Below are 14,421 nucleotides of genomic sequence, written 5' to 3' on the forward strand. Positions count from 1 at the left end.
GGTTGGTTGAACTTTCACAAATGAATGAAAATCACCCAATTAACACAATAAGAGGAAAAATGATATTATCATCTTAACAAATGTTGAGGACTCACTTTACAGTATTCATACATGGTGTTCATTTGTGGTTAAAACAAGCACACACTTAGGGACTAGAACTAGAAGGATCTTTCTGCAACCTGATAAAGGGCATTTACAAACAATAAAACATTGTGGCTACTATCTTAATAGTGAGAGACCGAATGCTTTCCCTCTAAGATCAATAAAAGGGAAGAATATCTCCTCTCATCACATCTATTCAGCACTGTAAGGGAGGGAGCTCCTTACACTGTGTAAAAGAAAAAGAAAAGAAGGGTGTGGGGAGAAAAGGCTCCGACTGGAAAGGAAAAACAAAATTATTCCTTATTTGCAGAAAAAAGGATTTTCTATGCAGAAAAATCCAAAGACATCTATAAAAACAAAGTAAATTTAGCATGGTTACAAGATTAGTTATAAAAATCAACTGTATTTTTATAGACTAAACAAAAACAATTAGACAGTGCGGTATTAAAAAATAAACTACCATGACAATAACATCCAAAAAAGAAAACCACTCAAGAATAAATTCAGCAAAATACATAGAAAACCGCTGAGAAGTAAAGGGGGGTAGTTAGTAGAAACTGTAACTGATTTTATAATTTATATAGAAATCCAAAGTCATACACTTGATTGGAAAAACAATATTGATAATGAACCAAGTTAGGGGATTTATAAGAGCCATTTTCAAGGCTACCACAAAGCTTCAAACCTATGTGGTATTAGCATAAGCTAGACGTGTCCACAGACTAAAACAGAAAATGCTGGGATAGACCCTTACATAAACAACCAACTAATTTCCAACAAAAGCAATGATCTAATCACATGGGGGAAGAATATTCTTTAAGAGAAATGTGTTTAAATGATAGGATATCTGTTCAGGGGAAAAAAAGAACGCATTTTGACCTTATAGCATACTAAAAATTAAGATTAATAGAAACTTCTACCATAAAAACTGAAAATCATAAAACAGAGGAGAAAAATTTGATGACTTTCAGGAAGTCAAAGAATTTTAGAGCACAAATGGTATGAATCACTTTTTTAAAAGTTAATTAAACTTAAAATTAAAATCTTCAGTTCTTGGAAAATCTGCTGTTAATCAAATGAAAACAAGCCACAGCCTTGGAGAAAATATTCACAATACAAAATATTTGTAGATAGAATACATGAGGAACGTTTACAACTCAATAACCAGAGGGCAAATAACCAAATAAGAACATGGTCAACAGATTTGAACAGATACTTCACAAACACATACACAAATGGTAATAAACACATTAAGAGCTGGTGACATCACTAGTCATAGGGAAATACAAATTAAAACCACAGTGAGGCACCATTTCACACCCACTAAAATGGCAAAAATTTAGAGTTAACACCACGACCGAAACTCTTAAACACCGATGTCGTGAATAATAAATTGTGCAATCACTTTGCAAGACTGTGGCAAATTCTTGGAACAGGTAAGCCCACACATATGACATGGCCCAGTAGTTCTACTCCTGGACCTCTGCCCTAGAAATGAAGATATATTTTTACTCAAAGATGTTCCAAGTAGCTTTGTACATAATAACCAGAATGTGGAAACACCACCAACTGATGACCTAACTAATCCAGGTCTATCCACGCAATCAAACACTACTGGCCAGTAATAAAAAGGGTGAAAGGCCTGATTATGCAACTACATGAATGAATCTAAAACATGACTCAACCATAAGTTCACCCTGTGTTACTCCATTCCCATTCATGTCTATGACAGGAAAGGCTAATCGAGAGTGCCAGAAACTAAGCTGCCTGGGGTTGAAGAAGGAGTGACTGCAAAGGGGAGAGAGAAATTTTCTATAATGAAGAAGCTGCTTTAGCATGACTGTGGTGGCAATACTCTTAATGTGTGTATATTCTGTGGAATGTAAATTATGCGCCAATAGAGTTGATTCTTTGGTATCACTTAAAAATTGCATTAAAAAAATCAAAATGCCTAGAAATATCTAATAAAAATTGAAAGTGACTTCTATTCTGAAAAAAACAAAAAACAAAAAACAAAACAAACCACACAAAATTGCAGAGAGAAACTACAGAAAACCTGTATGAATGGCAGGTTATACCATATTCATGGTATTAAGACAGTCATCTTTCCAAATTGTCTATAGATACAATCTAAACTCAAAAATATCCAACAGATTCTTTTGAAGAATTTGATGAACTCATTCTAAAATTATATGAAAATGCAAGGAATCTAGACTAGCCAAACCTGAAAAAAGAACAGTTGGAAGACTTAAGTCACAGTGAAGTAAGTTCAGTGACCTGAGAGCCATACACAGGCTCACCCTCATATAAAGTCAAATGGTTTTCAACTGAAGCTCTAACTCAATGGGGAAATAAAATGGTGCTGCATCAACTTGGTGAGATATATAAAAGGGAAAAAAAAAGTCTCGACATTTAGCTCATACCACACACCAATAATTACTCATATTGGTTCACACGTTAATCATGAAAACTAAAACTAGGAGAATATCTTCACAATCTTGGGGTATTTTTTGGATAAACACACAAAAAAATACTATGTAAAAAATAAAAATAAGTGATATATTGAACTTCATCAAAATTTTAAAATACTGCTCTTCCAAAGACACCAGTAAGTAAATAAGTAGACATGTCACAGGTTAGAAAACAAATATTCATCCTACATCTGATAAAAGACATATCTAGAAAATGTAAAGAATTCTTATTTTTTTTTTTAAGATTTATATATTTATACAAGAACCAGGGTACAGGCCAGATGCGCGGGAGGGTGAGAGGATTCACCAGAGACAGAGCGGGGAACAGAACAGGCAGACTGACGAAACACACTGCTGAGGGGCACAGCGGGCCAGACAGGAGAGGTCTGCCGCACCATGTGGGACCCTCGCCGGCTGTCCGGGATCGAACCGGCGCTGTGGAGGCTAAAGACAGCTTCACAGCGCTGCGTTCAACTGCCTGCGCCACCAGGGGAGTCCCTAGAAAATGTAAAGAATTCTTAAAAATCAACATTAAAAAGAGAGTGACCCAACTTTCAAAAAATAGTAGACTAGTAAAACATTTCACTAACAGAAAAATCCAAGATTAATAAACAAATGAAAATGTGCTAGAAGTTTTCAGTCATCAGAAAAATGCAAATTAAAACCATGAGACACCATTTTACTCCCACTCCATTGGCTACGGTATAAAGACTGACAACAGCAAATGTAAGTACCAAGTAGTGGGAACAGAAAACACCCAGCCACTTTGGAAAGCTGATGGCAGTTTCTTTCACAAGCTGCCCTCTGACCTAGCAACTGCCTTCCTAGGTATTTATCCCAATAGAAATACAAATACACATCCACAAAAAGACTTGTATAGGACTGTTCGTATTAGCCTTTTTCCTATAGGGGAAAACTACAAGCTGAAATGGCAGAATGGCTTTAAAAGACTAATTTGTTCATACAGTGGGATACTCAGCAACTAAAAGGAATATACCTCTGATACACAAGAAGTATGGAGGAACACAAACACGAGGCTGGTGTATCTTTGTTTTAAAGTGTCTGTTTGGTGTCTATTAATTTTTTTTTTGTCTTTTTAATGTTGAATTTCAGGAGTTATTTATATATTCTGGGTATGGGTTCTTTGTCAGATAATTGTACTATGAAAATGCATCCATGCTCTTGTATGTCTCAGTAGTATACTACAGTACAGCGGTATGGCATTATTTAGCAGTATACTGTACTATAGTCCAGCCATATAGTCTTATCAGCAGATACTAGAGCACAGCTGTTACTATTCTAGAGTACAGCAATATAGTCACATCAGCAGTATACTGTATTATAGTACAGGAGTATAGTAGTGTCAGCAGCATACTGTACTTTAGTATAGCAGTATAGGCTATTCCCAGAAAATATGTTGACTAAAAGAATCCATTCATAAAGTTGAACACATTTCATTTACATGAGGGTCTAGAACAGGCAAAACCAAGCTATGATGGTAGAAAAACAGAATAATTTCATCAGTGGCTGGAAAGAAAGTATTTTACATCTTGACTGGAGTGACAAAGGATTATACAATGATCAAATCTTATCGAAATATGCAATTAACAACTATCTTTTTCTTGTATGTAAATAAGACCTCAATTACTAAAAGAAGGACAAAATATTAAGGTGTGGCTCTGATCTTCCCCCAAAAGTGATTTTCTTCTAGCTGCAACTAGTTCTGGTTGTGAACAGGATATATTTAAAATATATTATATATATTATATATATTATAAATATATATTATAAATGTATTATAAATATACTTCGTAGTTACCTTCCAGCCAGCTATAAACATCTCTGACCAATATCTATACAGTTATCATTGTCAAGGTCAAATCTTTTCCTTCGAGATATTTAGTTGTGTTACAAAAAAATGGTATTAGGCAGCCATACATCCTTTATTTCAGTTTTTATTAAAATAAAGAGAAAATAATGCTGAAACTATACAATGTCAAGACACAGCATATGCGTGGGCCAGCTGTTATGAGAGGATAATACCATGTGCTCCTTAAACTCCTTCAGGACTGTCGTGAAGATTAATGAGATGATGGGGCAGACCCTCTTTAGTATGAAAACTACTTGCTGTGGGTAATTTGGGCACTTTAGGGCCCAGTAAATCCATCAGGCTGCTGGGATACCTTTACTGCAGCAAAACGGTAGACTTAAAAATCTATATTCTGATGATTAATCTAATTTTTATATATTCAGAATGATGCTTTCTGAAGCATAATTTATACTTGAAATGCACTTTAATTCCTTAAAAAAGCAAACAGAAAGCTTTTAATCTGTGTATAAGTGTGACTAATAAACTTCTTCCTTCCTTCTAACATTTAAAAGTTTATCATCTTTCAGGCACCTTGAGATTAAAAAAATAGAAGGTGCAGTCACTGCCCACAGAAGCTTGCAATTTAGTCAGGGAAATACACAAGCAATTTAAATGCAATGACAACTGCTTTTTATGCCCCCCTAAGGACCTGGCATGACAGAGATCCCTGCATGGGGGGCACCTGACTCAGAATAAGGGTGGGGACCTGCCTTGAGAAGCGCTGGGGCCCAAGCAGGGGGACCCTAGAAGGAGAGGCCAGTTGGTCAGAAGGAAGGGCCCAGGGCCCAGACAGGAGGCAGCCAGAACGCCCAGGAAGCACTGGCTCCGATGGGTGTCTTCTGGTGCCCGGCCCGGGGATGAAGAGGGAGGCGGGGGCAGCTCTGGACCAGAGGGAGAGACACACTGGCCTCCAGCCCCTCCAGGAAGAGACTGAAGTCCTCGCCCCAGTGACCTGCAGGTGCAGAGAGAGGACCTTAAAGCGATCCATACACCAGGGGTGGGTGAAGCAGGGAAAGACAAAGGGGCAGGAGCAGCCAGGTAGGACCCCAACGGGCCAACCAGGAGCCTCATGAAAAGTAGTAAGGAGCAAGAGGGCGGAGCCCAGTGACAACGCCCCTCAGCCCCAGGGCATAAGACCAGGGATCGGCTCCTGTGCAAGTCTCAGGGACCTCGGCGCTGGCAGGTTCTTGAACTGAGGGGCAACAACGGACCACGCGAGGTTCATTCAGACCATGGTTCTCAGGCAGGTTCACTGAGATGGGGCGAAGACTAGATCAGAGCTGGCAAGGAACTGGGGCTGAGACAGCAAAACGGATGCCTGCTTTTGCTTTTTCTTGTCATTTTAGTTTGGAATCATTTTAAGCACTTTCAGTGTTTGTGTACAAAAGAATCAACAGAAATAGAAAAGTTGGGAGAAAAAATTTTTTTAAACTAGCACGCAACTAGTAAAGACACCAAATATTGGACAGAGGATCAGATAGAAAAGTTATTAAGAGGGAGTCTTTTCTGGGGGGGGTGGTGTGACCATAAGGGTACCTCCTCACCAAGAAAGAAGATCTTAAACGTGAGTTTAGAAACGAGAGAATTTGTAGGTAGTGGGAGGGAAGCTGAGGAATTTATTTTCCCTCCTTGACAGCTTCTATTTCTACCAAATCGGTGCAGATAGGCTTGTTTCTGGTTTCACAAATATTATTTATGAGGAAAAAGATAAACTTTTACCCATATAAAATAAGTATAAAAATGAGATTTAAATAGCTATACATGCCAGATAGTCCACTGCCTTGTTTTTTTTTCTTTCTTTTTTTTGTTTATAGCTTTATTTTTTTATTTCAATTTTATTTTTATATTCCCCATACAATTGCAACCCCCTTATTTTGACCCCACCCCTCCTTTCCCCACCCCCACCCCCCAATGAGTGTCTCTGGTTCATAGTTGTTGATTTTGATATTTTCTTTCTTATAGTTATTCTTTTTCCTGGTCCCTTATTTAAGTTTTCTAGATCCCTGCTATGAGTGAGACCATCGGTATTTTTCTTTTTCTTTCTGGCTTATTTCGCTGAGCATGATCCCTTCCAGCGCCATCCATGTTGCTGCAAATTGCATGTGTTTATCTTTTTTGAATGCTGAGTAATATTCCATGGTGTATACGGACCACATCTTCTTGATCCAGTCATCTATTTTTGGGCATTTGGGTTGTTTCCAAAGCTTAGCTATTGTAAATAGTGCTGCTATAAACATAAGGGTGCAGGTGCTCTTTGGAATGGATGTTTCTGTGTCCTTTGGGTAAATACCTAGGAGTGGAATTGCTGGATCCTATGGAAGCTCTATGTTTAGTAGGTCAAGAACCACTGCCTTGTTTATTTGCAATGGCTCAAGAATGAACTACAACAATTTAAAATGAATTTAACTTTCCAAATTGGTTTCTGCCATGAAGTTAAAACAATTGTACCTTGGTACCCTGGGAAATATTTGATTAATATATCAAGAACTGTTTACCAAAATATGATCTGTAAAATAAATTCTTTTGCAGACATGAAAAAAAAAATAAATGAAAACAATTGTTAATCACTGAGAAGAAATAAAACCTAGAATATGATATAGTATCAAGAAAGGTTTATCAGAAAATACAAAAATAAAAGCTAACTTTGAAACCTACAATTAACGAATTCTTCATGCATTTGTAGGAACTTTCAGGGAGAGATTTCTCTGAAACAAAGTTACATTTCTTCCAATATTATTTTAAAAAGGGAAGCAAGGACAAAACTTCGCAGGAACTGTTCTTTGTATTTATGTTGAACTGATGCCTGCATAGATGCTGGCTCCCCAGCTGTCTACACCACATCAAGTAACTGTAACAACTGGGAACAACTGACTAGACTTTCCCACCAGCTCCAGGTGCCTCCTGCAGAGCTGCTGTGAGGGCCAAGCTCCCCCCACCACACTCTCAGACACCTGGCTGGCCCTGGTGACAGTGCCACCGCTTTCTATGACAAGGCTAAGTACAGGGGAGCCCCCTTGTACCCCTTCTGAAGCTGTAGCGGTCACAGGGAGAGCAGGTGAATGGCTGTGGGGGTTACAGGCCCCCAGCTCTGCACTGAAGAAACTCCCCCTACTGGGCAGGTAGCAGACAGGCAGACAGACAGACTGACAGACCCGTCTCCGTCTGTCCCAGTAAGCCCAGCTCTGCACACCTGCTCCCAATAACCCAGATGTGCCTATCAATGAAATATTCGTCACCCGATAAAGTGACATTCACATAAATACTCTCGCTCTGTATGATGTGTGCTCTTGTGGACTCTAGATTGGAGAGGACTGTTTTCTTAGTATGTTTGGGGTTTACCAACAAGAAAAACTTACTGTTGACATGATCAATGTAGTAGACACCAATCTGGGGGTCAAACCCAGCTTCCCAACCCCACGGCAGCTCATCGCCAACACAATCCGCAAAGGATAAGGGCTTCGTTAACCTGCAACAGAACAGAACAAGACACAGGTAAGTCTTTGCAGGCAGCCAGAGGGCAGCGCCCCCCCAACACACACACACACACACACACACACACACATCAAAGTGTCCAGGCTGCATTTCTTTTTATTCTTGATTAGAGTTCACACCACTGTGTTAGAAGTCTGAAAGAAAACAATCACCAGGATAAAATGCAGTGACAACCCAAGAAGGATAATCAAAATGTCCTAACAGTCCTTTGAAAGTTCAGAGCCTGAGACTGGTGGATAAACGTACACAGCCAGCCAGGAGGCAGCTGGGCTCAGGGAGACTCCCGCGCTGAGAGCAGGGAGGCCTGGGGTCTGGCTCTGCAGCTAATGCGTCATCCCACTAACCAGAAACATCTGCCCGGACCCCAGACCCCAGCCCTGGCGGCCTGGAGCCCCCTGTGGGGCCTGAAAGAGGAGATGGACAGAGGCGCCCCATGTGGCCCTGCGTGCTCCGGCCACTCAGTGGCCATGTCCTCGACCGTGGGCTCCCGAGAAGGGTGACACGTTCTGCTTCGTGAGTGTCTTGTATCTAAGAGTCACTCAACACAAATTTGAACGAAACCAAACACACGGCATCGACCTGTGGGTGTGACCTCAGCCTCTGAGACGGCCTCATGCTTCCTCCTTAAGCTTGAGAACTAGGGGGGAGCCCTGATTTTCCTAAGCAGAGTGTAGACTGCAGCGGGGTTTCTGGGGGGATGCAGTGAGGTTCAGCAGGGATGTGGGGGGGTGTCGGGGGACGCAGCAGGGGTGCAGCAAGGAGAAGCCTCAGTAGATCTGCCCTGAGGTGTCATGAGCTGGCACCCCAGAGCCTACATGTGAGAGAACCTGGAACCCCTTTTATCTGAGCTACTGGGGAGCAACACTCCCCTTGCTCCCGTGCAATCCGGCTCCTTCCCAGAACCGTGGCTTTCATCACAGTAACACACTGCCAGGCTACAGGGCCGAGTGGGGCAGGCAGGGGTCGGAAAGATACGTGAGGGGGTGAAGGGAGCGGAGGGCGGTGTCTGACGCGGCAAGACATTGCATCAGTGACCCTGAATGCCAGCAGCACCCAGGGACTCCCCCAGGGACGCGCCAGAGGCGCCAAGTCCACCGAGTCAGCCGCTGCATGGAGCAGCCTTCTCGGCCGCGGTGCCCGGGCCAGCCGTGCCAGCACCAGAACTGGGGAGAAACAGGCCGCAGAACCGGCCGCTCCGGGCCGCACGCGGCGTGTGAAGCTGGAGTCAAGCCGAGCTCAGCTTGGGCCCAAAAACTGGTCAGGGGATTGTGCTCAGGATCCCCCTTGTGCCGGAAGCCGCCGGGGAGAAGGGCCGGCTGGGCGGCCGGGGACTCATCAAGAGCCCCGTCCCGTCCATCCCGGCGGCCCTGACTCCAAGCAGCGCCCGGGGACCAACTCCCGCGCGTCCGCCCAGCAAGGCCTGGCCAGAGAAGGCCCCCGGCGCGGGACCCCGAAGTGGCAGGCACGAGAGCCGCGCAGCGCTGCGCGCCAGCGAGGGGGTTCCACGGGTTTAATCCTGGGGCTCCGACCACACGTGGATGCCCGAGTGGGACGCGGATGTGTTTGTGGCTTTTGGAATCAGCATCACAGACGCGTCACCTCGTGGGCTCGGACCGCAAGTTTGAGCGACTTCGTGGCACCCAGAAGGTGTCCCCAGACGGCAGGCGCTGCACGAGCCACGGCCCCGCTCCTTAGAAGGCCACCCTCGCGTGGACGCGTCACTGCGCTCGGCGAGGAATTCCTGTTTCCACTCCTGCAGATTTCCACAAAAACTCTTTGCTACGTTACTTCAACCATCAGCGCAACCCTTGACTTTCTGTGTCTGCACGCAGGCGGCTGCGGCTCGCTCTCTACCCGCGCGTAAAACCGCGAGACACGTGTGTAGACGGGGAAGTTTTAGGAATTGATTCTCGTCTGAATTACAGATTATACCCAGGATGACTTTCTCAGGGCAGCTGGTCTGAGGAACCTGAATTACAGATTATACCCAGGATGACAAACGAGACGAAATGCTCGTGACGCCGCCGTCCTGATCCGGGCCCGTCCCTGGGCCGCATGGGGAGTCCCGGCCAGCGGAGTCCGAGCAGACAGGGCAGGCTGGGGCGGCCCCAGCTCCTCGGTCTCTTCTCTGGCTTCGCGAGGAATCTCTGAAACACCCCGTCTGCCCTGACGCAAGGGAGTAAGAAAAGATGGAGTCGCTCTTGGCTCGTTCCCTGCCAGGAGCAAAATCATGCACAAAGTCTCCAATTAACTCGAGTCTTTATGCTACATTCCTGGCATGACTCTGCTTCAGAAACCCTCTTCCCCGCACTGTGACGAATGTGAAGAAAACGGGAATGTGCTGCCACACTCTGCCACAGTTTACACACCAAGCCTGGAGTCTGCGTGGCATTTCTGCTCCTCGTGGTGCTGTGTCACTTTCTCACACGGCCTGGCACTCGCACTCATCGTCAAGCCCTGGGTACCTGCCCGCGGGGAGCGAGGCTACACGCCAACGTAGCGTAGATCGTGCCCGATCCATGATCAAGACACTGTGTTTGTTCTCCCCGTAACTGAGTGTGACTCACTGCGCTGAAGGGAAAAGCCCTTGACAAGAAAACCACTTTCAGGTCAATAAATCTTTAGCCACGGGAGTCGCGCCTCCCCAGAGCGCAGCACCCGCGGGGGCGAGACAGCCTATGCGATGGGTGCTCGGAGCTTCTGCGGCTCTCACCGTTCACCTCACTCAAGGCAGAGTCCTGGCTGTGCACGGTCTGGTGACTACGGAGTCTGCCCCCACGCCCACGGCCGAACCCCTCTGCGAGGCCGCGGTGCACAATCTAAGCTGTCGGGGTGGAGACTCCTGCCATCTTGCTAGAGTTCTGCAGGCATTTTCATATAATGACGAGGAGTCTTCTCCAAGCAACATGGACCTGCTTCCCTCACTACCCAGGTCTCGGGGGAAGAAGTCAGTAGAGGGACAGGGGAGGGGGTGGCCAGAGGGGGGACTGAGGCAGCAGGAAGAAAACCAGCAAAGAGCAAGCACAGACCACTTCAGAAGAGGCGACTGCAGCCCGCGCTGGGTCTTGGGGAAACTGGCCCTCGTGCCTCCAAGCAGTCCTGTTGTGAGACAGGGGACGGGCCAGCTGCCGTGGCCACGTAGCTGGAGGGGGTGACGGGCGGTCCCCGGGCTCCCGTCCTCAGACCCGGTTCTGGCCATCCTGGCACCAGCCGGGGTCCTCCGGTGGAGGCTCAGGTCCAGGCTTCCTGCAGTTCCTCAGGCTGGGGCTATTCATACCCCTCTCACCCCATGGTGCCCAAGAGAACTAGGTCCATCCTCGGCCCATGAGGGCTGTCAAGCAGCAGAGCACAACCACCTAGGCCCCCGCCTCTGCTCTCCGAGCGCCCAAAGGCCCCTCCTCTCACTGCTCCTCCTGTCTCTCCCCTCCCACTCTTCACCCCACGTTTCTCCCTGCCCTCGCCCCCCACGCCCCACAGCAGACTCTCCCCACTGGTTCTGACCGAGAGGCTTGGGATCGGGAGGACTCCAGCAGGCCTGGCCGAATCTCCCCATGCCGCCTCGCACAGGCTCTGCCCTCACGGACATGTGTGTCCTCGAAGGCCAGCGTCGGGGTGATTCACCTTTGAAAGAGCACAGCACGAGGGCAGCTGGTCTGAGGAACCAGATACATGACTCGCAAAAGCCTCAACGCTTCCAATACTTTGTTTTGAAAAAGTCAATTTATACATATGCAAACGACGCTAATGGTATCACCCACGTGCTGAGTGTTTATCAGGCGCCACGTGCAATTTTATGGACGGAGTTAAACCCCATCAAACTCTGCAAAGGACATGCAATTCTTGTCACCGTGTGAATAGTCCAGGCAGGGAAAAAGCTTGTTTGTGATCGAAGCAGGGGAATAACGTCTGTGATGTTGTAATGCAGCATGACTTCAACACATTTTTAAAAAATAAATGGCATCTCTTTGACATGATTTATAGAGAGAGAAGCAATTTCTAAGTAAAACTGTATGCTTTCTACATGCCATGCTTAGACAGGCTATAGCATGATTCGGCTTGTTTAAACTGTCTATCAGCTCAAGACGAAGTTGGTGGTGAAGAGGCCAAGGCTGTCGATGAGTCTCCCCCAAGGCCATTAACAATGTCTAATATACCCTTGGCCAGAAGCTGCTGATCTCTCAGGGGCTCTCAAATCTGAGAGCACATCCCAGGGCGTACTGCCCCACTTGGCTGTGCCCAGCTCTAATGTTAAATACAAATTCTGACTTCAGGGATTGGCGGAGGGGCCTGAGACTTTTTATTTCTAACAAACCCCCACATGATGCTGATGCTGCTGGTCCCCAGACCACACTTTGAGAACGACTGGCCAGGGGCACAAATTTCAGCCCGAATTCAACCCAGGGATGGGGAAATGGAAAACAAAGTCAGACAATGAAACTGGAGGCCAAAGCCCAGGATTCACGGGAACGGAGCCTCGCATAAGCCGGGCACCCCAGGCCACGGCGGCACCGCTGGAGGCCTAGACCCGGCGGCTCCGACCCCGCCAGGGTGATGGGAGGATGCGGGGTCTCTCCACGTGCTGCAGGGAAGGCCCCGCACAGCGCCAGAGGGGACGGGCCTCCAGAGCATCATGCTGGGCCGCAGAAGCCAGACTCGATGCCCCTGTGGTGCGAGTCCATGGATACACAAACCCACGAGCCATCGGCAGAGTGGGAGGGGCCTGCAGGGGCCGTGGAGAGGAGCTGCTCCCTGGTCTCCTGAAGTCAGGCCCAGGCAGGGCGGGGGCTGCGGGGGGAGCGTGGGTGCCGCCCGCCGCCAGGGGCTCATTTCATGTTCTGTGCATTTTCACCCCAATACATCGTCTTCAAAAAACAGTAACAAGTTAGAAGAATGCCAGGATTGCACATGAATAAAACATTTTCATGGGAGGACGTTAAATATGGGGAAATAATGAAAATATGGGAGCACATTCAACTTGGCCAATAATAAAAAATGCCAAAGAAAACAACGTGCGGCTTAATGTGAAGTCTGGGAAGGTGTCGAGTGTTTGTTTTGTGTCGCTCTGTCTTAACGATGAAACTCAGTTCTGGTGAGGATGTGGGCGATCAGCTGCTTTCATTTATTGCTGGTGTAACGAGCAGTATTTTGTAATGAGATATATAGTCCCTTTAAAGAGCCCTTTGGCACTATTAAAAAAACACTGAAATGTGGCTTCTGTGGAAGGGGGGATGTCATTCCAACACAGTGTGCCCTACACGCTGTCCCACCTGCCACGCCCACGAAGACCCAGCAGCTACCCGAGGCATCTTCTGCTGCGCCAGCCCCGTCAGCCACGCGCTCCCCAGGCAGGCCCTGCTAGGCTCTGGGTCCCCAGCACCAGGTCGGCCTCCTGGACAGCTGGCGCGGACTCAGGGCTGACTGGCTGGATGCGGATTGGAAAGACGACAAAGGCAAACAATTCTGTCCCGGAGTTCTGTCCCACAGGTGCAGCGGGAAAGGTATTTACTAAAATATCGACATGAAGGTTGATGTTGAGGAGCTGGAAAGGTCAATACCGCAGCAAACACTCGGTCCTGTAATTTAGTTTAGCGCAATCACATTAGGGGTCACAGATGAACTGCTGAGGAGGAAACCGGGCAGGAGGTGAGCGCATTAATCACAGGCATTTCAATAATTCAGCAAGTTGTCTTTTTTTTTTAAACTAGGATTTCACCCTCCAGAAGAAGAGAGAGCGGTCAGCAAACACTTGAACCTGCATCTCTTTTCTCTCCAAAGTGCCGGGAAATGTCTGCTTGTTGGGTCGTCGTGGTTGTGGAAAATGCTTTGAGAATTGCAGGGGAGGGGTCAGCCAAGAAGACAGGAGTGTGAGGAAGGACGGGTTCTTGGAAGACCCTTGTCCAAACACACGAACGCCACCGCCACCGAGACTGTCCCCTCCCCTCCCTAGAGGTCAAACGCACAACCCCCGGGTTTCCTCACAGCGCGCGGCAGTTCAAGGGCCGAGGCGGACGGCGGAGTGAGCGTTGGCTCTGGAAGGATGACCTCCCTTCCGAGGCTCGGCGCTCAGCAGGGCCCTGGACCGACAGCCCGCGTTTCACTCAGCCCCCCGGAGAGGCAGATGGAATGACTACAGTGAACATACGATTCTTGTATCAAAAATCAAGGAACTTAGAAGATTTTTTTTAATCTTTATAATCTCATTACATAGGGGTAATCCCAGCTCACCGCAAGCCTCACTCCAGGCTGTCTTGTTTTTTATTATTAATATTAAATAATATCTGTATGTATACCTCTGCGCATGCAATATTACACACGCTTTTACAAGCTTGGGATTAAACTTAACAAACTATACATGTACTCTGGTTTTGAATGCTGCCTTAAAAAGCACACTTTACACAGGTGAAGACTACATAAAGAGGATAAACTGTTAGTAAAGTCCCTTCTTATATTCTAATACTCTAGCATCTTCTCGGTCTGTCTAAAATT

At 46.5% G+C, this 14,421-nt stretch overlaps 1 protein-coding gene across 1 annotated transcript in view; it reads right to left on the reverse strand.

Annotated features, from left to right (window-relative positions):
• The window catches only part of WWC2 (WW and C2 domain containing 2), a gene marked incomplete at both ends in the record, with an annotated part of 133,148 nt that overhangs the window by 60,177 nt on the left and 58,550 nt on the right, over positions 1-14,421 (reverse strand). The window contains one exon of the mRNA XM_084231597.1: positions 7,800-7,909. Within this exon, the coding sequence (XP_084087723.1) occupies positions 7,800-7,909 (110 nt within the window). The remainder of the gene's footprint in view (positions 1-7,799; positions 7,910-14,421) is intronic.

Source organism: Talpa europaea (genome assembly GCF_964194135.1).
Source record: "Talpa europaea genome assembly, chromosome: 4".
NCBI lineage: Eukaryota > Metazoa > Chordata > Mammalia > Eulipotyphla > Talpidae > Talpa > Talpa europaea.